Source organism: Stomoxys calcitrans, chromosome 4 (assembly GCF_963082655.1).
Source record: "Stomoxys calcitrans chromosome 4, idStoCalc2.1, whole genome shotgun sequence".
Classification (NCBI taxonomy): domain Eukaryota; kingdom Metazoa; phylum Arthropoda; class Insecta; order Diptera; family Muscidae; genus Stomoxys; species Stomoxys calcitrans.
Window position 1 is genome coordinate 36,134,025 of NC_081555.1, and position 27,150 is coordinate 36,161,174.

Sequence of the window (27,150 nt, forward strand, 5' to 3'; positions counted from 1 at the left end):
GCCCAAAGGATTTTCGGCTCAGACACAATTTCCCCAATAGCCCCCAACGATTGCATATCAGTGACAACCTTTTCTGTCGCCACATTGTCCGTTGGAGAATTTCCCGATAAATGTGTTTCATCGGTCTCTATGGCAACTATATTCAAACCTAAACCGATCTGGGCCAAATTGAAAAAGGATAACAAGTGACCTAACACAACTCACTGTATCAAATTTCGGCGACATCGGACAATAAATGTGCCTTTTTTGGGTCCAAAACCTTAAATGGAGAGATCGGTCTATATGACAGCTATCCAAATCTGGACCGATCAGGGCCAATTTGCAGAAAGTTTTCGAAGAGCCTAACACAATGAAGGATGCCCAAGGCTCTTACAAAACTCAGTGTCCCAAATTTGAGCGAAATCGGAAAATATTTGGTTGCCCAAAAAGTGATTGCGGATTTTTCATATAGTCGGCGTTGACAAATTTTTTCACAGCTTGTGACTCTGTAATTGCATTCTTTCTTCTGTCAGTTATCAGCTGTTACGTTTAGCTTGCTTTAGAAAAAAAGTGTAAAAAAAGTATATTTGATTAAAGTTCATTCTAAGTTTTATTAAAAATGCATTTACTTTCTTTTGAAAAAAAATCCGCAATTACTTTTTGGGCAATCCAATAGTTTAATTAGTATCAAGGAATTTTGAAAATCTATTGATCCAACAAACATTTTTTTAAAATTTCTGCAATTGCTGCAATTGTACACAAAATTGTTTACCCTTAACGTTAAAACTGCAATAATCATCTCTTTATCAAATATACGCCATTAAATGAGGTCTTTAAGTAAACTTATCAAAGAAAAAACACCTTAACATTCTTCCTTTCCTTTCTTTACTAACGAAAATTGTTAAATTGTATTAAAACCTGCGTGACAGCAATTTGCATTAATACCATCATCACATAATAAATGTAAATTTCTTTGACAGTACAAAAATTTCTGCATGCATTTTTCCTGCTACAGTTCCGTAAACTTCCGCTTCGGTTCAGCCAAGACATTTTTATGCAAGAGATTGTGACGTATGTTTTTTGTTGCCTTCCATTTGCATTCGAGGGAAAAATCCATTTAATACTACATGCATAGCATAAAGAAAGATGAAAAATGTTTTCCCTGTTACATTGCTGGAAGTATGAAAACAACGTTTCCTGCACATTTAAAGCGTTGCGCCGATTTTCTGCTTTATGTGGATAGTTTCAAAGAGGAAAATTCAAAAGTTTACAAACACCTGACAAAAGTTTGCAAACAATCTCATAAATTAAACTATTTGGGTGAAAAAAAATCAAATCCACTCGCTAGAGATCAACATGTTGGCTTATGTTGCTACCATATGCGAACTCCTGAACATTTCTGTGTCATATTTGTTTAGTTTGTTAACAAATGACAGCTATCTTAAACCGGTTCAGGGGTCCAATAACCGCGTATGAGCGAGTGCGCTATCGTATAGATTGAAATTTCATCTCGCATTTAATGGATGTTATATCGGAGGAGGCCATCGTAGCGCCGAAGTTAGCATATCCGCCTTTGACGCTGAGCGCCTGGACTCGAATCTTGGCGAGAACATTAGAAAAAAATTGTTCAGCGGTGGTTATCCCCTCCTAATGCTGGCGACATTAATGAGGTACTTTGCCATGTAAAAACTTTTCCTCAAAGCGGTGTCGCTCTGCGGTACGCCGTTCAGACTCGTCTATAAAAAGGAGGCCCCCTAACATTGAGCTTAAACTTGAATCGGACATTGATATGTGAGAAGTTTGCCTCTGTTCCTTATGGAGTGATTTCGAAAGATTTTACGCGTGCGGTAATTCGCCCCCAAAATTTTGATTTCCACATTTGCTGAGATATCAGACTAGCATTGAGGGTACTGAAGACAAAATATTTATGTGGGAGCTATATCTTTATATGAACCGATTTGGATGGAACATTACCTTTAGCCATAAAACCACCTATCGGTTAATCCATACGCCTTTGGATGGGTTCAAGATGTTAAATTAGCAGATAGGTCTATATGGCAGGTGGTTAATTCAAATATAGTCTGATCCAGATTATACCCGGAGGCCACCGTAGCGCAGAGGTTAGCATGTCCGCCTATGACGCTGAACGCCTGGGTTCGAATCCGGGCGAGACCATCAGAAAAAAATTTTCACCGGTGGTTTTCCCCTCCTAATTCTGGCGACATTTGTGAGGTACTATGCCATGTACAACTTCTCTATAAAGAGGTGTCGCATTGCGGCTCGCCGTTCGGACTTGGCTATAAAAAGGAGACCCCTTATCATTGAGCTTAAACTTGAATCCGACTGTACTCATTGATATGTGAGAAGTTTGCCCCTGTTCCTTAGTGGAATGTTCATGGGCAAAATTTGCATTTACAGGTGTATAGCACAACTCAATGATTAACATTTCATTAAAATTGAGCTATAAAAACGCCCTTTAAGGGCTTGGAGGTCTCCTTAGCGTAGAGGTTGGCATGTCCGCTTGTGATGCTGAACACCTGGGTTTTTATCCTGGTAAGAATATCAGAACATTTTTCAGCGGTGGTTATCCCCTCCCAATGCTGGCGACATTTATGAGGTACCGTACCATGACAGCCTATAACAGGTATTTCCAAATAAGGTCTTATCGGAATGACATAAATATTGGGTTGCCCAAAAAGTAATTGCGGATTTTTTAAAAGAAAGTAAATGCATTTTTAATAAGACTTAGAATGAACTTTAATCAAATATATAATTGCCATTTTCTTCGATAACCTTTTGCCATCTTCCTGGCAAATTTAGTATTCCACGCTTCTGGCCTTTATCTGCAAAAAACTGAACCAAGTGCAATTTTATAGCCTCATCATTGCCGAGAGTTTTACCATTTAAGGAGTTCTGCAAAGATCGAAATAAATGGTAGTCTGATGGTGCAAGGTCAGGGCTATATGGTGGATGCATCAAAAGTTCCCAGCCAAGCTCACTCAGTTTTTGGCGAGTGACCAAAGATGTGTGCGGTCTAGCGTTGTCCTGGTGGAATATGACACCTTTACGATTGACCAATTCTGGTCGCTTCTCCTTGATGGCTGTATTCAATTTGTCCAATTGTTGAGAGTAAACATCCGAATTAATCGCTTGGTTCCTTGGAAGCAGCTCAAAATATACCACACCCTTCCAATCCCACCAAACAGACAGCATAACCTTCTTTTGGTGGATATCAGCCTTTGAAGTGGTTTGAGCTGGTTCACCATGCTTGGACCATGATCGTTTTCGACTAACGTTGTTGTAAACAATCCATTTTTCATATCCAGTTATGATTCGTTTTAAAAACGGATCGAATTCATTGCGTTTAAGGTGCATATCACAAGCGTTGATTGGGTTTGTTAAATGAATTTCTTTCAATTATCAAGCTTTTTCACCAGTACCCAAATATCAAGCTTTTTCACCAGTCCAAGACTTTTTATGTGACAATGAACGGTTGATTTTGGTATATTTAACTTCTCTCCTAACTCACGCTCAGTAACATGACGATCCAATTCGATTAATGCTTTGATTTGGTCATCATCAACTTCATTTGGCCGACCGAAAAATCCGCAATTACTTTTTGGGCAATTGCGTCGGAGGGACGAAGGAGGGGATGCTGGCTAAGGGTTTCTCGAAGACGTGATTCACTCACGGCGTGGGTACGATACGAATTTACAGGGAAGTGATTGTAGACTCCTGGTACGAATGGGTGTTCGCGGGCTCAGCGGCTCTTGTGTCGGAAGAACAAAGGCGATGAGTTGGCTGTGGTTGTCTCGGGGATGTGGCTCACTCACGACGTGGACACGGCGCAAATTCACGGGGTGATGGTCGTGAACTGACGGCACGTGGGTGTACTAGCGGGCTTAGCGGCTCTTATTACTGAAGGACTAAGGCGAGATGCTGGCTATGTTGGGTTTCGAGACGGGGCTCACTCACGGCTCGAATGAGGCGCTAAGTCATGTGGTGATGGCGTAGGCAGACGGCACGTGGGTGTGTTCGCGGCCGAGTGGCTCTTAGATCTGAAGGACAAAGGCGACGTGCTGGCTATACTGATTGGTGTTGGTGTATTCGCGGGCTCAGCGGCTCTTATGTTTGAAGGACAAAGGCGAGTCGTTGGTTATGTTGGTTTCCGAGACGGGGTTCACTCACTGCTCGTATACGGCACTAAATCACTAGGTGATGGTCGTAGACAGACGGCACGTGCGTGTATTCGCCGGCTTAGCGGCTCTTAGATCTGAAGGACAAAGGCGAGATGCTGGCTATACTGGTTTCGGAGACGTGATTCTCTCACGGCACGGATACGGCACTTAGTCACGAGGTGATGGTCATAGGCAGACGGCACGTGGGTGTATTCGCCGGCTCAGCGGCTCTTAGATCTGAAGGACAAAGGTGAGCTGCTGGCTATGCTGGTTTCGGAGACGTGTTTCTCTCACGGCACGAATACGGCACTAAGTCACGAGGTGATGGTCATAGGCAGACGTCACGTAGGTGTATTCGCGGGCTCAGCGGCTCTTAGATCTGTAGGATAAAGGCGAGGTGCTGGTTATGCTAGTTTCGGAGACGTGGTTCACTCATGGCACGGATACGGCATTAAGTCGCGGGGTGATGGTCGTAGACAGACGGCATGTGGTTGTATTCGCGAACTCAGCGGCTCTTATGTCTGAAGGACAAAGGCGAGACGCTGGTTATGTTGGTTTCCGAGACGGGGTTCACTCACGTCTCGGACACGGCACTAAATCACTTGGTGATGGTCGTAGGCAGACGACACATGGGTGTATTCGCGGGCTCAGCGGCTCTTAGATCTGAAGGACAAAAGCGATGTGCTGGCTGTATTGATTTCGAACACATGCTTCACTCACGGCTCGGATACGGCGCTAAGTCATGGGGTGATGGTCGTAGACAGACGGCATTTGGGTGTATTCGCGGGCTCAGCGGCTCTTAGATCTGAAGGACAAGGCGATGTGCTGGCTGTATTGATTTCGAACACATGCTTCACTCACGGCTCGGATACGGCGCTAAGTCATGGGGTGATGGTCGTAGACAGACGGCATGTGGGTGTACTCGCAGGCTCTGCGGCTCTTATCTCTGAAGGACAAAGGCGAGTCGCTGGTTATGTTGGTTTCCGAGACGGGGTTCACTCACGTCTCGGACACGGCACTAAATCACTTGGTGATGGTCGTAGGCAGACGACACGTGGGTGTATTCGCGGGCTCAGCGGCTTTTAGATCTGAAGGACAAAGGCGATGTGCTGGCTGTATTGATTTCGAACACATGCTTCACTCACGGCTCGGATACGGCGCTAAGTCATGGGGTGATGGTCGTAGACAGACGGCATGTGGGTGTATTCGCCGGCTCAGCGGCTCTTATGTCTGAAGGACAAAGGCGAGTCGCTGGTTATGTTGGTTTCCGAGACGGGGTTCACTCACGTCTCGGACACGGCACTAAATCACTTGGTGATGGTCGTAGGCAGACGACACGTGGGTGTATTCGCGGGCTCAGCGGCTCTTAGATCTGAAGGACAAAGGCGATGTGCTGGCTGTATTGATTTCGAACACATGCTTCACTCACGGCTCGGATACGGCGCTAAGTCATGGGGTGATGGTCGTAGGCAGACGACACGCGGGTGTATTCGCGGGCTCAGCGGCTCTTATGTCTGAAGGACAAAGGCGATGTGCTGCCTATGCTGGTTTCGAAGATGTGATTCTCTCACGGCACGGATACGGCACTAAGTCACGAGGTGATGGTCGTAGACAGACGGCACGCGGGTGTGTTCGCAGGCTCGGCGGCTGTTATATCTGAAAGACAAAGGCGAGATGCTGGCTATGCTGTTCTCTCACGGCACGGATACGGCACTAAGTCACGAGGTGATGGTCATAGGCAGACGTAACGTGGGTATGTTCGCAGGCTCAGCGTCTCTTATATCTGAAGGACAAAGGCGATGTGGTGGCTAAGTTGGTTTTAGTGACGTGAGACGACTCCCGGCGGGAATACGGCACTACGTCATGGGGTGACGAATCCTATTGAAATTGGAAAAAATCGGTTCAGATTTGGATACAGCTCCCATATTCAGATTTGGATACAGCTCCCATATATACGTTCGTCCGATTTTCAGTAATAATGCATTAAATGGTTAATTGTAAACCGATTCTCTTGAAATTTGGCAGGAAGGATTTTTTTATGACTTTCGACATTACTGGTGAATTTCATGGAAATCGGTTCAGAATAAGATATAGCTCTCATATATATACATGGCCCGATTTTCACTCCTAGAGCCATTGCAAGCGCATTTATTGACCAATCTTCCCAAAACTTTGTACAACGCCTTGCTCGACGACTACCACATTATCTGAGAAGTTTGCTCGAAATCGGTTCAGAATTAGATATAGCTCCTATATATATATATATGTTTGTCAGATTTTGGGCAATATGCTATAATGTTTCCTCGCCGAGGTCCAACAATATCGGTTCAGAATTGGATATAGCTCCCACATTGTACCTATAGGGTAGGTGTAGGGTATTATACAGTCGGCACCGCCCGACTTTTGCCCTTCCTTACTGGTTTTATAGTCCCTTTTGGCATGATTTTAACACTTCACACTGTCGTTTCAGTAGATTAAGCTTAGTCGCTCTCTAAGCAATTTCAACTTTGATGATTTCCAGCGTAAAAACATAATTTATGCTACAGCTGAAAGTTTCACTGAAACTAAATTAACACTGTAGCGTGTGGTGCATTTCCAAACTTCCTCTTGGCGATTTTAACCACACGAACATGTCCAACTGAATGGAAAAGCGCAAAATTACCAAACCAAATGTCATATCAAATAAGTTTAAGTGATACCCTTATTCACTATTTCAAAGGTTTTAGTAGCATTTACTTCTGTTGATGAGATTAGGAAATGGGTTTTGGTGGCCAGCATAGTTGGACATCACTTACTTAAGGGAACTGTTATAAAAAAAAAGTCTAAACAGCGCACTGTGGTTACGCTTACGTATGCGAAGGAGCGACAAAAATATTTCTAATAAGGTTATCGAACTGAAATTTGTATCATAGGTCCGGTATATTAAAGTTCTCTGCCAGTCTTTGAAGGACGTCAAACCATCTGAGGCTTTTGAATACATTCTTCACATGCAGTGTTGCTAAGAGAACAATCGGCCTAGAATAGTGGTTTATTTGCCTGGCCACCTCTACTATCTCCGCCACATCTCTGAGAGCTCCGATTGTGGATATCCCTGCCACGTTGTCTCATTAAAAATCCACCTACCTCAATGATGGCGTCCTAGAGCCGTGGCTTTATAATTCGCTCGAAATCGCTCCAAATCTTGCTGGCCGTGTCCAGCATACAGAGGACAGATATGCGCCGAAATTCCGGTCCTTTTTCACCTATGTGCCTGGTGACCTCAGCCGGTATTCCGTCGTGACGGGAGAATTTTCGCTCTGAAGGCTGCGTGCTGCATTCCTTAGCTCATCTATCGCAAACAAGGCTTATGTTGTCAGTGTATTTAGGACCATGGCATCAACCCTTTCCCAAAGCACGCCCAAAGGGAATAATTTTTTCGACCAATATGTGGCTCAATTTGATAACCTATTTTGGGGCCATGTGTTTGGGGGACACCTCATCCTGTAAACTCCTCTTAAGCCAATGGCAATGTGGGGTTTAAATAAATGGTATTTGAGAGAAGAACACGATGCTGATATTTTTTCAGGGCCAAGTATCTGGGGGACCACCTCTCCCCCGAAAACACCACTCGAAAAGACCACTCGGGCTGAAATGAAGTATTTTAAGAATGGAGTACACCTTACATCCAAACTTAAATTCGTAGACCAATAAATATCATATGGGATTCAGATAAAGGCACTTATATTGCTAAACTGTTAGTCAAGTTAGCATGGTATTTCACTAAAAGATCTTTAATTGCCGAAAATAAATATTCCAAGGAAACTTTTGTTCCATATAAAGTAAAAGAAGGCGCAGAGGAGCGGGCCCGGGTCAGCTAGTAATTTATAAATAACAAGTAAAAGCGTGCTAAGTTCGGCCGGGCCGAATCTTATATACCCTCCACCATGGATCGCATTTGTCGAGTTCTTTTCCTGGTATTTCTTTTTAGGCCAACATATGATAAAAACATGAATTGTAAAATTGCAGCCAATTTGAATAAAAATTGCATCCTTTAGGGCCCCAAGAAGTAGAATAGGGAGATCGGTTTATATGGGAGCTATATCAGGCTATAAACCGATTCAGATCATAATTTACACGTATGTTGGAGGTTATGAGAAGAGTCGTTGTACAAAATTGAAGGCAAATCGGATAATAATTGTGACCTTTAGAGGCTCAAGAAGTCAAGATCCCAGATCGGTTTATATGGCAGCTATGTCAGGCTATGGCCCAACTAAAACCATATTTGACACAGTTGTTGGAAGTCATTATAAACCACTTCTTGCAAGTTTGCAGCCAAATCCGATAAGAATTGCACCCTCTAGAGGCTCAGGAAGTCAAAACCTAAGATCGGTTTATATGGCAGCTATATCAGGTTATAGACCGATTTCACCTTACTTAGCACAGCTGTTGAAAGTGATACCAAAACACAACGTTCAAAATTTCACTTAAATCAGACGAGAATTGCGCTCAGGAAGTCAAATCCCAGGATCGGTTTATATGGCAGCATTATCAAAACATGAATTGATTTGAACCAAAGTTAGTGCAGTTGTTGAAATTGATACCAAAACACCACGTGCAAAATTTCAGCCAAATCGGACGAGAATTGCGCCCTCTAGAGGCTCAAGAAATCAAGAACCAAGAGGGGTTTATATGGCAGCTATATCAGGTTATGGACCGATTTGAACCATTGAACGGCACAGTTGTTGGATATCATAACCAAACACGTCATGCAAATTTTCAGCCCAGTCGGATAAGAATTGAGCTCTCTAGAGGCTCAAGAAGTCAAGACCCAAGATTGGTTTATATAGCAGCTGTATGAAAACATGGGTCGATATGGTCCATTTACAATCCCAACCGACCTACAATAATAAGAAGTATTTGTGCAAAATTTCAAGTAGCTAGCTTTACTATAGATCATCTTAAAATGTCATGACGATCAAGAATATATATCTACTAGGTTGCCCAAAAAGTAATTGCGGATTTTTCATACAGTCGGCGTTGACAAATTTTTTCAACGGCTTGTGACTCTGTAATTGCATTCTTTCTTCTGTCAGTTATCAGCTGTTACTTTTAGCTTGCTTTGGAAAAAAAGTGTAAAAAAAGTATATTTGATTAAAGTTCATTCTAAGTTTTATTAAAAATGCATTTACTTTCTTTTAAAAAATCCGCAATTACTTTTTGGGCAACCCAATATATGGGGTTTTAGACAAATATTTCGAGGAGTTACAAATTTCAAGGAGTTAATCGTAGCCGTTGAGTGGAGTGGACGTGTTTCTATTTCGCTCCTAAAAAAAAATTCCGTATCTCGGAATAAGTACTATGTTAAGTATGTTAAAGCCTTTTTGGAGTAGGCTAGAAATGGACTATAGGATAAACTGTCTTTTATAGCTTTGATAAGAGACAGCTCAATGAATTGTGGGATTTGCATAACATGATATTTAAAAAATTCTTTATTCGTATGATACGAGTTTATGTGTAGAACAGAACACTGTGCCGAAGACAGTCAATATTTCGTACAGATACAGCCTCAGCAAAAAGTCGACAAACAGACCAGGTCAAGGGCCTCAATGCAGAGAGGCGAAAAAACCCCCTCAAGACAAAAGAAGTTTTGACTGGTGCAGCGCCAGGTAAGACGGCAGAGGATTTTTAAAATTTCCAAGTCCCTTAGTGTGCTCAGATCCGAAAAATTCAAAGCTTGAAGCGAGAGTTTTTTCACCTCCGGGCAATACACAAAGTACTGTAAGATATCAATACAAGACCACTGGTGCGTATGAGTGCTATGTTATAAGGGAATTTCCGTATTTAGTACTCATACGCAACAATGGTCAACAACAAAGTTGTTGCTTTTATGAATAGGCACAGCAGGGTTGCTGCGATTAAAAAGACGAAGTTTAACGACAACACCCTAAGCCGGTTTAACGAATACAGCATCGTGCGGTTGTACTGTGTAAAAAGCAATGGCGGAGTCGTAGCATTTATAATCCATCGTTCGGTGCAATACAAGATGATGCAACCAGACCAGAGGTTAAGAGACGATTTAGAGCTGCAGACCATCATTGTCAGATTGGATGATACTGAGAATGAACCAGACCAGAGGTTAAGAGACGATTTAGAGCTGCAGACCATCATTGTCAGATTGGATGATACTGAGAATGAACTATATAAAGTATATATCATACAAGTGTCTTATGTCCCCCCGGCTGTCTCACTAATAGTGAAGATTCCACTTAGGAACAGAGACAAACTTCTCACATATCAATGAGTGCAGTCCGATTCAAGTTCTTAGCTCAATGATAAGGGGCCTCCTTTTTATAGCCGAGTCCGAACGGCATGCCGCAGTGCGCCACCTCTTTGTAGAGAAGTTGTAGATGGAAATTTTTCCTGATGGTCTCGCCAGGATTCGAACCCAAGCGTTCAGCGTCTAGGCGGACATGCTAACCTCTGCGCTACAGTGACCACCAGTGGAGCACTGCACGTGGGCGAAAACTGCATAGTCATGGGAGACTTTAGTGCTAACTCTGACACTCGAGGTTTAGTGATGACCAGAGAGAGAGAGAGTGTCGCAGCACTAGCAGAACAGATAGATGACTCCACTTTCCGCACCATATATAAAGGCATCCCTAACACGATTATGGATGATTGCTCGAGCCCGTCTGACAAGCAGTAGGAGAAAATCGAAAAAAGACTAATAAAATATATGCCATTTGAGAATGGTTAGATGTAACTCTTTTCTGGTACAGATTGAAAAAATTGTAAGAAAAAAACAAATAGAGAAATTTTCACAACTTCTTTTGAATTTTGCAGACAAAAGTGTCCTTAAAGAAATAAAAATAAATTTTGGCCTATTTTTTCTAAACGAAAATCTCTAAAATACCCATTATGTACAAAGATAGTTTCTACATCGGCATTTTTTAGTAAATTTGCATGTTTTTAGGAGACATATGGAGTAAACTACATGTGCCCAAATGGGGGACGTGGGTTTTTGGAATTTTTAATAAAAAATTGTCTATTTTGAAGTACACATAGCACCCGTTTTAGTTGATATATCTTAATCATCTGCCATATGTCCTCTTTACAAAAAAAGAGAAAAAAACGAGCAAATATGTTCAAACTGTAAAAACTATGGTTGACACAATGACAACATTATGGCGAATTACCCTAAATCTGACGAACGTATATATGGGAGCTATATACATATATGACAGCTATATCTAAATCTGGGTTAATTTCTACTAAATTCTCCAGTAATATTGAGAGTCATAAGAAAAATCCTTCCTGCAAAACTTCGACAGAATCGGAAAATAAAAGATCACTTTTTTGCAATATTTCTCAAAATCGGATGAGCATATATATGAGAGCTATATCTAAATCTGAACCGATCTCGAGCAAACTTCTCAGATACTGTCACAGTCATTGAAGAAAGCGTTGTACGAAGTTTTGGGAAGATTGGTCAATAAATGTGCTTGCAGTGGCTCTAGGAGTTAAAATCGGACGATATATATATATATATATATATATATATATATATATATATATATATATATTATATATATATATATATATATATATATATATATATATATATGTGAGAGCTATATCTAAATCTGAACCGATTTCCATGAAATTCACCAGAAATATTGAGAGTCAAGAGAACATCTCCTCTCAGATACTGTGGCAATCGTCGAGGAAAGCGTTATACGAAGTTTTGGGAAGATTGGGCAATAAATGTGCTTGCAGTGGCTCTATGGGTGAATATCGGGCGATATATATATATGAGAGCTACATCTAAATCTGAACCGATTTCCATGAAATTCACCAGTAATGTCGAGAGTCGTAAAAAAATCTTTCCTGCCAAATTTCGAGAGAATCGGTTAACAAAAGACCATTTTATTGCAATATAACTGCAAATCGGACGAACATATATATGGGAGCTATATCTAAATCTGAACCGATTTTGACCAAACCCCATATATATTGTGGTAGTCATCGAGGAAAGCGTTGTGCAATATTTTGGCAGGATTGGTCAATAAATGTGCTTGCAGTGGCTTTAGGAGTGAAAATCAGGCGATATATACATATGAGAGCTATATCTAAATCTGAACCGATATCCATGAAATTCACCAGCAATGTCGAGAGTCGTAAAAAAATCCTTCCTGCCAAATTTCGAGAGAATCGGTTAACAAAAGACCATTTTATTGCAATATTACTGCAAATCGGACGTACATATATATGGGAGCTATATCTAAATCTTAATCGATATCCATGAAATTCACCGGTAATGTCGAGAATCGTAAAAAATCCTTCCTGCCAAATTTCGAGAGAATCGGTTAAAAAATGACAATTTTATTGCATTATTAGTGAAAATCGGACGAACATATATATGGGAGCTATATCTAAATCTGAACCGATTTTGACCAAACTCTATATATATTGTGGTAGTCGTCGAAGAAAGCAGTGTGCAATATTTTGGCAAGATGGGTCAATAAATGTGCTTGCAGTGGCTCTAGGAGTGAAAATCGGGCAATATATATATGTATGAGAGCTATATCTTAGTCTGAACCGATATCCATGAAATTCACCAGTAATGTCGAGAGTCTTAAAAAAATCCTTCCTGCCAAATTTCGAGAGAATCGGTTAACAAATGACCATTTTATTGCATTATTACTGAAAATCGGACGAACAAATATATGGCAGCTATATCCAGATCTGAACCGATTTTTTCCAATTTCAATAGGCTTCGTCTCTAGGCCGAAAAACATGCCTGTACCCAATTTGAAGATGATCGGATGAAAACTGCGACCTGTAGTTTGTACACAAATTAACATGGAAAGACGGACAGACAGACTAGCTAAATCGAATCAGAAAGTGATTCTGAGTCGATCGGTATACTTATCAATGGGTCTATCTCTCTTCCTTTTCGGTGTTACAAACCAATTGACTAAGTTATAATACTCTGTACCACAGTAGTGGTGTAGGGTATAATAATATTGTATATTAATTAGTAAGGATATTATTTTCTACATTTTCCTTTACCTATTACCCTTCTTTGCAGATAATAATTACAAAATTAAATTAGTATCTGGAGACAAAAGTGTCGAATCATGTCAACCGAATCCTTGTCAATACAATGGCAAATGTATTGCAAACAACGGAAGCAGTTACTGCCAATGCCTGGGGCACTACACGGGAAGGTAAGCATTCACATTCACTACCCCATGTCTATGTATTTCCCCACTTGCAAGCAAATGTTTAGTCCCCCTCTTAGCACAACACAATAGATGAGCTCATATAATTCTTTGCTATTTTGGGGTGTGTTTTGTAGATTTTGTGGTCTCAACATGTGCGAACTGGATCCTTGTGTATTTGGCAGATGTGAGCTGACAACCACTAATTTCAAGGTAAGCAAAAGCGAGATTGAAATTCTCTTTTCCTAAATGGGTGTATAACTCAATTTTTGGTGTATGTTTCTTACTTGCCTTCTGATAGTGTCATTGTCAACCGGGTTATATGGGCACTACATGCGAACAGAAACAGAAACCCTGCTCCGAAAATCCCTGTGAAGGACGTGGCATTTGCATTGAGAAGAATGGCGGTTTCTTTTGTCGGTATGTAGTTGTTTGTTTAGCAACCCTTATGGAGTCTAAAGCTGATTTTGATGTGTGTTTGCGATTTTCAGCTGCTATGCCTGGTGGGAGGGTCATCGCTGTGAGAAACGCATGCTGCACATTCCCTATAAGCCATTGTCGGAGCGTATGCTGCAGGAGCCCTTCTGGCTGGGCCTTATTACAGTTTTTGTGGTTCTGGCTGTTATTGGTTTGGTATGGTGTGCGAAAAGACATTTTCCGGAGAAAATTGAGAAATTATTGGCCGAGGAAGCTGATCGTAATAGGCGTAAGTTGGCAAAAGATTGTCATAGAAAATATGGCAATTAAGAAAAGTTATTGTCGATTTTATTTTTAAAAATTTTGTCATTTCCAAAGAATCACAAAACCAAAGAATAACTCTATTGTAAATAATTGTCTTTTGTTGTCTCCCCAAAAAAAAACATACCTACGAAATATAACACCTATTTTTTAAATTTTTTTTTCTCTTTTTTACTCCTTTTTCATACTATTTTCTATTTCCTTTATTCCTAAAACTTTTGTGACATGATATGAATTTCTACTGTTACCTCATATTGTGATGGTCTTTTTTACGTTCAAACTGCTACCACTACTTTCTTATACTCTCTCAATTTTAATAACAAAAACATAACTCAATTCGTACCATGTTTCTATGTGTTTTAATAAATTTTTTTTGTGAAATTTCTCTTTTCAAATTTTTCTCTCAAATCGTACAACAGCACCTGGTTCAGTACATGGACATCATCATCACACATCACTGCGCGAGCAATTACAATTTACAACTGCCATACCACAATCGACTGTTAATAACGCACCGGGCGCACCGCGTTCCATCTTCAACAGATTGGGTATAAGAAAACCATCGTTATTGAGCCTCAGCAGCCCCAATCCAGTACCTGGAGGGGGAGGGGCAGCAGCGCGTACATTTTCACTTGACGATCTGTTACGACCGCCTCCCCGACGTAAGATTAGGCTAAATTCAAAATTAAAAAACTAAACAGAAATAAACAAAAGCAAATTTCTAAAAATTCACTATTTGCAAAAATTCAAGAAAAAAACCTACAATCCAAAGAAATGCTTTAGCCAAACTTTTTCAAAAAACAAAAAAACCAAAAACTTTGGATAAACATTTGACCACTCCCGTTTAACATCCACTATCCACATTTGTTTCTCTGTTTCTCTAGTATAATTTCAATCCACACTCTATCAACGAATTCGAATTTATTTTTATACCCAAAGTCCTTTAAAAAACCAAAACCCTTAATTATATCTCTGTCGCTCTCTTTCTAACTCTAACTCTCCAACTATATCTCCTATGTTGTCTCAATGTGTGTGCGTGTGTGTGTGTGTGTGTGTGCGTATCTGTGTCTCTTTTTGTCATTCACTCTCTACCTCTTTGGCCTTTTTGTAACAACTAACCCTGTACAAGTTTTGACATTTTCATGGTGTTTTTTGTAAAAGAGATATAAAACTAGACACCATTTGACACCATACACCTCCTTACCTCCTCCCAGACAAATGTAATTTAAACAATTTTTTTACGCAAATTCTTGATGTTGTGCTCACACCAAATATTTCTATATATCAATAATATATTTTATGTAACCTCCACTTAAATATTGTACAATTAAAAACGCATCATTGCCCCTTTCTGCGGATAATATAGGGTTGTTAGGGGTTGTCATGGCCAGCTGTTAAAAACCCGATTCCAAACATTCATGAAATTTTTTGGCTATGGCCCAGAGAAATTCAGTCTTTTGCGAAGCAAAATAACAAAATGTTCGTCTTACACAACGCACAGTGGGATAGAAATGAAAAAAACTAGTTAAAAATATGACGTATGCAAACGGGTAGAGATATCACTTTGAAATTTGGTATGGTTAGAGCTGAGGTAGCGAAATCATGTGCAAAATTTCAAGGCCCTAAGTTGTCTAGGCTCCTTTAGCTGGTCACTTCAGTATTTCGATTTTGAGTCTGATAACGAATTTGTTGGGTCTGCCAACTCATCGTCTGTGGTCCGAATTTGCTCGATAGTGTTCAAAAATCCCCACAAAAAAGTCCGCCTGACGTCTAAAATATCTCCACTGGGTTCGGGTCCAAATCTACCGATTGGACCATACTTCGCACAAATGTTGGAAGTGATGCCAAAACACCCCACAGAAAATTTCAGCCAACTCGGGTGAGAATTGCGCCCTCTAGAGGCTCAAGAAGTCAAGACCCAAGATCGGTTTATATGGCAGCTATATCAATACATGGCCCGATTTGGCCCATTTACAATCCCAACCGACCTACACTAATAGAAAGTATTTGTGCAAATTTCAAGCGGCTAGCTCTACTCCTTCAAAAGTAAGCGTGCTTTCGACAGACAGACGGATGAACGGACAGATGGACAGACATGGCTAATTCGACTTGTCATAAATGTAAATGTCACGGCGATCAGGACTATATATATACTCTATGGGGTCTTAGACGCATATTTCGAGGTGTTACAAACAGAATGACCAAACCATTCTCTAACCATTCCAAATTTCAAAGTGATATCTCTACCCGTTCACACACGTCATATATTTTTATACCCTCCACCATAGGATGGGGGTATACCTATGGTGGAGGGTATAAAAATATATGAAGTGTGTGAACGGGTAGAGATATCACTTTGAAATTTGGAATGGTTAGAGCTGAGGTAGCGAAATCATGCGCAAACTTCAAGGCCCTAGGTTGTTCAGGCCCCTTCTGGCAGGCCCCTAAAGCTGGCCACCTCGGTATGTTGAAAATTTGTTGGGTCTACCAACTCATCGTTTGTGGTCCGATTTTGCTTAATTTTGATTGAGATCTGGTTCGTATTTTGCAATTTACGAGAGCATTGGTGGTTTCATTTTCATTTTTATCCATGATTTGGGTTCGTGACAAAATTAGCAACGACTTTGACGCAAAAAATTTCAACATCTGATTATTCAGTTAAAGTTATACAGTTTGGAAGTCAAAAATGTGAAAAATGTTTTTTTTTTTTTTTTTTGTTTTTGTCAAAATAGGATTTTCATTGATTAGTCTTTAGTGAAAAACTTGCTTTAATACCTTAATTTTTCTTCTTTTTTGTGAAGAAGACATATTGTAGATGGATGGATTTGAATAGGATATGCCAACTTAAACGGGTGCCATAGGTACTTCAAAATAGGCAATTTTTTATTACAACATGAGAAAAACCCCTCGAGTTCCAAAATTCCAAAGCCCATATCCCCCATTTGGCTTAATGTTTTTATACCCTACACCACTACTGTGGTACAGGGTATTATAAGTTAGTGAATTTGTTAGTAGCACCCAGAAGGAAGAGAGCTAGCCCCATTATTAAGCATACCGATCGACTCAGAAGCACTTTCTGATTGGACTTAGCTATGTCTGTCTGTCTGTCCATGCTAATTTGGGTACAAATTACAGGTCGCAATTTTCACCCGATCGTCTTAAAATTTGGTGCAGGCATATTTTTCGGCATAGAGAGGAAAACCATTGAAATTGGCAAAAATCGATTCAGATTTGAATATAGCTCCCATATATATGTTTGTCCGATTTTGAGTAATAATGCAATAAGATGGTCATTTGTACACCGATTCTCACGAATTTTGGCAAGAAGGATTTTCTTATGACTCTCGACATTATTGGTGAATTTCATGGAAATCGGTTCGGATTAAGATATAGCTCTCATATATATATATCGCCCGATTTCAGCTTCTAGAGCCACTCTAAGCGCATTTATTGACCAATCTCGCCAAAACTTTGTACAACGCTTTCCTTGACGACTACCACAATATCTGAGAAGTTTGCACGAAATCGGTTAAGATTTAGATATAACTCCCATATATATGTTCGTCCGATATTCAGAAATATTACAATAAAGTGCTGATTTGTTAACCGATTCTCTCGAAATCTGGTAGGAAGGATTTTCTTAAGACTCTTGACATTTCTGGTGGATTTCGTAGAAATCGGTTCAGATTTAGATATAGCTCTCATATATACATATCGTCCGATTTTCATTTCTAGAGCCACTGCAAGCGCATTTATTGACCAATCTCGCCAAAACTTTGTACAACGCTTTCCTCGACGACTACCACAATATCTGAGAAGTTTGCTTGAAATCGGTTCAGATTTAGATATAGCTGCTTCATTCGATTCTCAGAAATATTGCAATAAAGTGCTCATTTATCAACCGATTCTCTCGAAATTTGGCAGGAAGGATTTTCTTATGACTCTCGACTCTTTTAGTTAATATCATAGAAATCGGCAGAGATTTAGATATAGCTATCATATATGCATCCTTAACCCCCACCCAACAAAAGCACGGATGTACTTAGGCCGGAGCTTAGTGTGCCCCCGTCAGATTCATCCAGTTGCTTCAACAAATTTCTGGAGACCTACCAGATATACGCTCGCAAGTTCACCCAGTTCACAAAAGAAACGGCTCGCCGGAAAAGAGAACCTACGTACCTGCAAACCCGGATATGAATACAGCTCAATAATCTCCTCTTCATCCTCATGGAGGAAACTTCCAGTGCCCGGTTATAACCCCTGTTAAGGTACTCATCGACCTCTTATCGAACGCCAGCATTTCCCTCATCCTCCTCCGGTTGATGACAGGCCGGAGCGCCTTAACAGTCCGGCAACTATCCACAGAGTCTCATCTCTCCACCGACGACGCCCTGGCCATACCCTCTAATGTGTTCAGTAGCTCGACAAATGGCACGTAGTTAATACCGGTGACTGGTCCGCCCGGCACAGACGAATCCCTCCTGGGGTACTCGCCCGCCTTCTCATTTCCTGGAATGCCCTCATGTCCCAGGAACCCATGGCAGCGTCACATCGTGGAGCCGGAGCCTATCCAGGGACTCCAAATAATCCGCCATGCATCTCGACCTCACCATCCTCGACCCCAAGGCCTTGAGAGCGCCATACTGTGCACATAAATTCGAAGGCTGTAAATCCCTTACCAGAATTTCCCTTGCGACCACTGAAATGGCACAGTTCTCTGCCTGAAAGACTATACACTCGACCGGCAGTCTCAGAGACATACCGATATTGTGTGCTTCAGAGTAGACCCCCAATCCCTGACTCCATCTTGGAGCCATCGGTGAAGATTGAGGTCTCATCCTCCTCAAGTACAGGTTCATTCAGCCCTTCATTCATCTCTCCCAGGAAAACGAATGAGGACGGCCCTAACTCCTGCCGCCACTGTTGCCGGGTAGTCGGAGATCCTCCTCAGTCTACCCTCCGCACCCATAACACCCAAAATCGAACTATAACACAACCGTCCTCTTCAGCATACCGACCTCCCTCAGCTTTAGCGCGATCTTGGCGGCGCAACTCCCAATATAGACCTCAATGGGCTGCATATCCATCATTGCCTCCAGGCCTGCCAGCAGTGCGGATCACAGTGCCCTTGTGACCCCGACGCAGGCCAGTCTCTGGACCTTAACGAACTCCCTCGCACGTGTGCTCTTCTCTACGACCTTTCACCATATCAGTGCTCCATAGGTCTGAACTGGTCTCAAGATGGCCGTATACATCCAATAAACCATGATGGGGGTTACCCCCGACTTCTTAAAGAACATCCTATTGCAGGAGTAAAAAGCGCGCAATACCTAACGGCTTCTCTCCTCGGTGTTCCTCCGAATCGAGGACTATGTCTAGGTACTTTGCCTTCGACAGCCGCAGAATGATCCCGTCCAAGGATTTGAGTCTGAACTCCTTATATATAAGCGTGAAGAGCACCAGGTTCGTCTTCCCTGGGTTGGTCTTCAACCCATTTCTGGTAGCCCATCGCGATAACCCTCTCAATGACCCTTTCATGATCTCGCGTCAGGTCCGGCCGACTTGAATGGCCGGATAGTCCGGAACGCCGACGCTATCTTCTCCTCGTCAACGATGTCCCTGATGAGGTCATCCGTTAACGCCATTTGTGTAGGTATTGCTAAGTTAGGTCGGCGAAAATCATATGGGGGGATCCAGATCGCGAGAAGGCGAGGCTTATTACTGAAAGGAAGTAAGATGGAGGCCAGTATAGCTTTTGGTATCATAACGGCATATATAGGACTTCAAGCTCACTTATACACAATCGGTGCAGCAAGTGATGGCATGTGTAGGGTACATGGGAAAGATGATGAGATGTTGGAGCATTTCCTCTATCATTGTCCCGCTTTCGCGGCTTAAAGAACCGGGACATAGGACATAGGTGGGGACACAATACCAGTTATGAACCAACTTAGGGGCGTGAAACTTCTAATTTAAAATTTTCTTTTTCGAGTGTACTGGCTTAAATGTATGTCCACAGTGGCATGGGGCGGTTTAATATCCGCACCTTCTATTCAACATAAACTATTCTAACCGAAGGCCCCCCCAATATCCAAGAAAGGCACCAAAGTGTACACCTTCTGTCGGCCGTTTCAACCGACCTACCTTTGAAGTATGAGTGTTGTACCCCAATAATGGTTTCCGTCGTCAGTACGCCTCTCACCTTCAGGTCAATCAGTTTTTCCAGTGTTTTCAGCACAAACTTGACAGACTAATACGCCTATAATCCTTCGTCGTACTGTGGTTTATGCTCCCCGGCTTGGGTATAAAAACCACCATCCAGATAGCTATAAAAAGCCCAACAACTTCCGAACTTTCACATCCGAACTTTCACATCTTCAGTCTATCAGCATGTTTTCCGATTGAACAGTTCACTGCCATGACGGACACAAAGACTGAGACATCTGTTCTAGCCAATGACAGCATAGCGGTAGACCTCTACAAGTCTGTCAACATGATTTCCGATTAGACAGCGACTTGTCATGACGGACACAATGATTGAGACGTCTGTCTTCTAGTCACTAACAGTAAAGCGAGAGACCTCTTCAAGTCTAATTTAGGCCACATAGTTTTGGAATGCTCACAGCCCCCTCTTTGTGACCATCTATCCGTTGCCTTTTAGGCCTGATCCTGAAAACTTAGCCAACATGTCGCTAGAGGCATACCCACAGATTCTAGTATACCTGGAATGTTTACGGTAGTTTCTAGTCTCGCAAGCTCGTCCGCTTTACAATTCCCCGGGATATCTATGTGAATTTTGAATTGTTCAGCCACCTCATTGAGAGATCTCCGACAGTCGAGGACAGTTTTCGAGTTCCGAAATACGTTCCCAGGGATTTGATGGTTGCCTGGCTGTCTAATAAGGTATTTATACCAGTTGTCGTTATGACATGGTACTGGATGTACCACTGTCCCTATGGCACACCGGGTCAGGTAGGGTGTAATCTAGACTGCCTAGAACGTCGGACAGTATATCAAGGTTAACAAGCCGCCACATGACCAAAGATAAAGCTCCCTTAGCCTCACGGTAGTGGTGGCAGCAATTTGCTACCCACAATGTCCAGAGGCATTAGATGTAGCACTAAACTCAGTGCATCAGATGGTGCCGTCCTCAGTGTGGCTGTAATGCACAAACAAACCATCCTTTGGATTCGGTTGAGTATTGAACAGCAGGTGGGCTTTTGAAGAGCCGTTCACCAAACCACAACACCATATGGTATTATAGGTCTGACAACTGCAGTATATACCCAATGCATAACGTGCGGTCTAAACTTCCAACTTTTGCCTATGGCTCTCTTGCAGGTGTATAGGGTAAGAGTTGCCCTTCTTGCCCTTTCCAAAATGTTAGATTTGAGGTTCAATTTCCTGTTCAGCAAAACACCCAGGCATTTTGCGCTTTCTGTAAATGGAACATTCTCTCCTCCCAAAGAGACGAGTGCCACTGTAGGTAACTTATATCTCCTGCTGAAAAGAACTACTTCTGTCTTGCTCGGATATACGCCTAGACCACTTTCGGTAGCCAACTTAGCTGCTGCGCATAGAGTTTCCTGAAGTATATCTCTTAGAGTGCTGGGAAATTTTACCCTAACCGCGATAGCCATGTCATCAGCGTACACGACCACTTTTACACCTTTTTCTGTCAGAGATAACGATATATTTTTAAAGACTCCATTTCAAAGTAAAGGAGACAGTACACCTCTTTGAGGTGTTCCTCTACTGACCCATCTTTTTAGATCCACAGATTCCAAGCCTGCCGTAATGTATCTTTTAGTAAGCAAGTTATTAATAAACTAACTTACGAAAGAAACGGAGTCGAAACTTCTAATCGCCCAAAGGATTTTCGGCTCAGACACAATTTCCTTAATGGCCTCCGACGAATTTCATACCAGTGACAACCTTTTTTGGCGCCATGTTGTCCGCTGCAGAATTTCCCGGAAAATGTGTATCAAGGAGTATTTCTAGTGTTTCCTCACTGGACATTATCCAAACGTTTTCTGACTTCTGAATATACCCCACCATAATAGGTCTCGAGGACAGAATCTTCCTTAGCCTAGAGGTCTAAGATATATACACCAGGGAGCTACAGAATTCCACCCAGGATTTGTTCTGCCCCGCTCTTAGCTCGCCCTTATATTTTCTTAGCTCAGCCTTATAGAAGTCCCAATCGTTTGATACACTTGTGGCTTTTGCTCTGTTGAAGAGTTTTCTGCAGTCCTTCCTTAGACCAACCAGCTCTGCAGTCCCCTTGGCTTGGGAATAGGAGATGCTGACACAAGCGAATCATTCAGGGCTTTCGTGATCCGCTTGCCCATTACGTCTATATCCTGCACAGGTTCCACTTCCTTTTCTGGTCTAGAAGGGATAGACGTGCAGAATTTGTGACGAAATTTATGCCAATCCGCCTTTCTTTTGTTTAGCCCATGGACCACTACTTCAGTATTTTCTCCAAGACTGAAACTAATATAACGATGATCAGAGAAGCTGTGGTCATCCAACACTTCCCAGTCGCATATTCTTGCGCTTATATCTTCCGATACAAAGGTAATATCCAGTATATCCTGTCTGTTCCTGGTAATAAAGGTCGGTTTATCCCCTTTATTACAAATCGGCAGATCGCCACTTATAATATATTCGATAAGCAGTCACCCCTTTCGTTGACATCCGAACCATCACCCCATATCTGGTGATGTGCATTAGCATCACTTCGTACAAACATTTTGACTACTCTTTGCAAAAATACAGGCTATGCGTCTCTTATTCCCTGTACCATTGAGTAGTTTAAATCCCCATTCCTTCACGCACCCATAGTGCCTGGATAAGAACAACGTCAAATCCCCCTGCCATCAGGGAGACTTTTAGTGGAGATTTTTCTGCAGAAACCGGACCATAATCAGGATTCGGAACTTCCACCACTGTTGCGTTAGCCTCCTGTTCTGATTCCTCACAAGATTCGTTAGATTTGGTCAAGATGAACTTCCGTACGCATCCAGGGGCAGGTGAGAAAGCAGTGGAACCACTCTTCCTCAGGACACGGGACACTTGCGGTGTGGTGGACAATTCCTCCTTAGATGCTTCACTAACCGCTGCTGTGGAAGTACTTTTTGAGTTCCATGCTTCCCCGCCGGCGCACACCTTGAGGCCAGTCCAACCGAATGATCCACCCACCCAGGGCTTGTGGGGTCCCATTTCGATGCCTTCGACTCCTGTCTTGATTGTGGCAGGGTGATTTTCAGTCTCCTGCAATCCGCTAGACCTTAGCGATGTCATCGATAGTTCCTCACGGCGTTGCTCAACAATAACTGTTGAGTCGTCTCCTGATTCCCCAGCCCCTCCGCTTCTATAGACCATCAATTTCAACTTGTTGAATCCGTAGGATCAACCTCTTCAGACTTGTTGAGGTCTGCGAGACAGCCGAAGTCTAGTACGAATACTGCGTGTCTTCGATCACCATCCGCCTCATCTAATCTACCAATCTTCGACCGACTGGAAGATTGATCGTTGAAAGATTGAGATTACATTCCCTTAGTCTTCCAAGTATGGATTCAGGAATCCATACTTGAATCCTTGGTATCCAAGCATGCGCCATTGGTCGAGAAGGAATATCTTTCTTCTTGACTAAATCTAATGTTGCACCAGACCAGATCCTTCCAATCTTTTATAGCGCACAGCGATACATTTCAATTGAGCGTTGATCCCCGAAGGCAACAACACCAGCCTCTATCGTCACAAAGGAGGAGGAGACCCAGAAAATTCCGCAAGAATCGGAGTATACTGATGACTGTCCATTGACTATCCTACTCCAATTATTCCTAGATATGCAGCCATGTCCTTCTCCCTTGCCGACAACTTAGACTACCAAACTGTCCCTAGCGACTTTAGCAAGGGTTCATGGACCCGTCTTACTATTATTCGCCCTACTTCTTTGAGGCATGGGATGCCCTCTTGGTTACCGGAGACTTTTGGCTGACTGCGGTGCAGTTTCCGAATCTAGACGTATAGTCTTTGGAGTGGCCTGTACAGCGAATCGCCGAGCCCAATTTAGGGAGTCTCTTACCCTACAAGTGAGAGTCTTAGGATCATTCGCCCCAAGCCTCTCAATAAAGTTGAGAGCGATATGCCTTCTATTATACCAAACTCTTAAAAAGCGCATTGGTTTGCCGGGGAATGCCGATGTCCTAGGCAAATTATGGGCATGCGAAGATAGAATAGGTTCGGCATTGTCCTTGAGACTCAAACCAGGTGTCTTCTTCAAAAGCCACTGCTGACCAGTTGTCTGTCGGATAGTGGAGCCTGGAGCAGCCGCTCCACCAGTCGAGGTTTCAGTTGCAGACAACATGCTACGACCTGATACCATCACCCCAGCTGTTGAGTCTTTGGAGTCCATTCTAAGCATACTCCCGGGCTCTAGATCTGCTGTTCCACTGGAAACAGACGTCAACCGCCTAATGGATGATAATATCGTAATTATCCTTGAGTGACTTTAATTTTTCTTCCAAAAATAATGACCTATTACGAGTTACAAAAAATACTTGCGGAGCATAATAAATAAAAACGTCCGCTCTCCCCAACGGGCCAAACAAAAATTCAGCAAGTTTACTAAAAAACGCCAATTTTGAAACCATTTTTGCTCGAAAGGTGTATTTTGGGGATTTTTGTAAAAAAAAATCGGGCAGAGTTTATTTTAACTTAAGGAAAAACTACTAACATACCTTTGTTCGTTTTTTTGATTTTTAAGGATCATCCACCAAAAAAAATTTGGAAATCCGACCACAAACTTAAATTTGGCAGCCCCAACAACTTCTCGAAATACCAAGGTGACCAACTTTTGGGACCTGACAAAAGGCGTCCGCACAACCTAAGGCCTTGAAATTTTGCTCACGACCTCCCTAGCACCTCAGCTAGCTCTAACCGTTCTCACACGGCATATTTGTTTACTAGTTTTTTCTTTTCAATTTTTTCCCACTGCCTTGCGGTTAAAATAAGGAGCCGTAAGATAAACAGGGCTCATATGAGTTTTTATGTTTTATTTTCCTTCCCACGTGTATGGTCTGTTTTGAGACTTCTAGTGAAATTTGATGGAGAGCATTTCTTCTTAGGAGACAATTCGTCTAAAATGAAGTTTAATGTAACTTTCATGCACCGACTCGTAAAAAGTACGACATGAATTCCAGCAAAACTTAAAAAGTTCGTGTTTTTGCCAAAGGTAGATACAGCATTTTCAAAAATATTCCATCCGAAATTCTAGCCGAACAAATGCTAGAATCCCATTTAAAAGGAGGTTCTTTGTGAGAAGGGACTGAAAAAACCCCTTCAATAAGCCGCTTGAGTCTTAAAAAGTTCACAAAAATATTTTTTGCAGTGCTCTCCATAATACTCTCTATTACTATAATGCCAGGATTACCAGAAATCTTAAACTGAAAATTTCCGCAAAATTTTACATTTGACGCCAAAATCTTCAATAGAAGTCAACGGAACTTATTGAGTTCCTGTTCCATAGTCTATGAGACAGAAACATAAATTTTTTCTTTTTTATCCCCTGGGTGATTAACATTTCCTAAACTAAGACTTCGCTGGCTAATATTGACAAAAGAAACATCATTCCTCTCTTATATGTATTTTACTCTCCTCTCTCCAGTGCTTTATTCCCCTGTACAATTATATTTGTGACAACAACCAAAAACACCACAGTGCACCAGCAAATAACCCCGCTTGATTAAGTAGACCTCCCCCCAAAATACTCCCTGGCCACTAACACTGTTGAGATACTCGTATATATATATTTAAGGCAATCAACTATTGTATCAACAACATTTTTGCACCTAACCCTGTACAAATCAATAGAGCTTTGGCACTTGCTTAACGTATCCCAAAACTTGGTAGAAAACCCCATGTTATAACCGGCTACTACTTTTACCTCACACACAATATATACGTCCTATATATGGAAAAAAGAGAGTCCGTCTCCTGAAATTTTCCAAATTGGCAAAAAGGAATATCGATATTAATAAGGTAAGGTAATGTTTATTTCATGTAGAAAGTAAGGATAGATGTTAAGGTAAAATTTCAGTGAAATCGGATAATAAATGCGTCTTTTATGGGGCCAAGACTTAAAATCAAGAGATCGGTCTATATGACAGCAAGACATCCAGCAAAGGATGTCGAAGGGCCAAACACAACCCAATGTCCCAAATTTCGCCGACATCGGACAATAAATTCCCCTTTTATGGGCCCAAAACCCTAAATCGAGAGATCGGTCTATATGGCAGCTATATCCAAATCTGGACCGATTTGGGCCGAGTTGCAGAAAAATGTCGAAGAGCCTAACACAACTCACTGTCCCGAATTTGAACGAAATCGGACAATAAATGCGTCTTTTATTGACCGAAAACCGTAAGTCGAGAGATCGGTCTATATGTCAGCTATATTCAAAACTGGACCGATCTAGACCAAATTGAAAAAGGATGTCGAAGGGCCAAACACAACTCACTGTCCCAAATTTCGACGACATCGGATAATAAATGCACCTTTTATGGGCCCAAAACCTTAAATCGAGAAACCGGTCTATATGACAGCTATATCCAAATCTGGACCGATCTGGGCCGAATTGAAGAAGAATATCGAAGTGATTAACACAACTCACTGTCCCAAATTTCAGCAAAATTGGATAAAAAATGTGGCTTTTATAGGCCCAAGACCCTAAATCGGCGGATCGGTTTATATGGCAGCTATATCCAAATCTGGACGGATCTGGGCCAAATTGAAGAAGGATGTTGAAGGGCCTAAAACAACTCACTGTCCCAAATTTCTGCAAAATCGTATAATAAATGTGGCTTTTATAGGCCTAAGACCCAAAATCGGCGAATAGGTCTATATAACAGCTATATCCAAATCTGGACCGATCTGGGCCAAATTAAAGACGGATGTCGAAGGGTCCAATACAACTCACCATCCCAAATTTTGGCAAAATCAGACAAAAAATTCACCTTTTATGGGCGAAAGACCTTAAATCGAAA

General features: G+C 41.8%; 1 protein-coding gene across 7 annotated transcripts in view; it reads left to right on the plus strand.

Annotated features, from left to right (window-relative positions):
* The window catches only part of LOC106084839 (uncharacterized), a 299,433-nt gene that overhangs the window by 233,367 nt on the left and 38,916 nt on the right, over positions 1-27,150 (plus strand). For 5 of the 7 annotated variants that reach the window (XM_059366723.1, XM_059366722.1, XM_059366724.1 and 2 more), the window contains 5 exons: positions 13,228-13,366; positions 13,498-13,573; positions 13,662-13,780; positions 13,852-14,066; positions 14,518-14,760. In XM_059366723.1, coding sequence (XP_059222706.1) covers positions 13,228-13,366; positions 13,498-13,573; positions 13,662-13,780; positions 13,852-14,066; positions 14,518-14,760 — 792 coding nt within the window. The remainder of the gene's footprint in view (positions 1-13,227; positions 13,367-13,497; positions 13,574-13,661; positions 13,781-13,851; positions 14,067-14,517; positions 14,761-27,150) is intronic. The other 2 variants (XM_059366725.1, XM_059366728.1) reach the window with 1 other exon arrangement.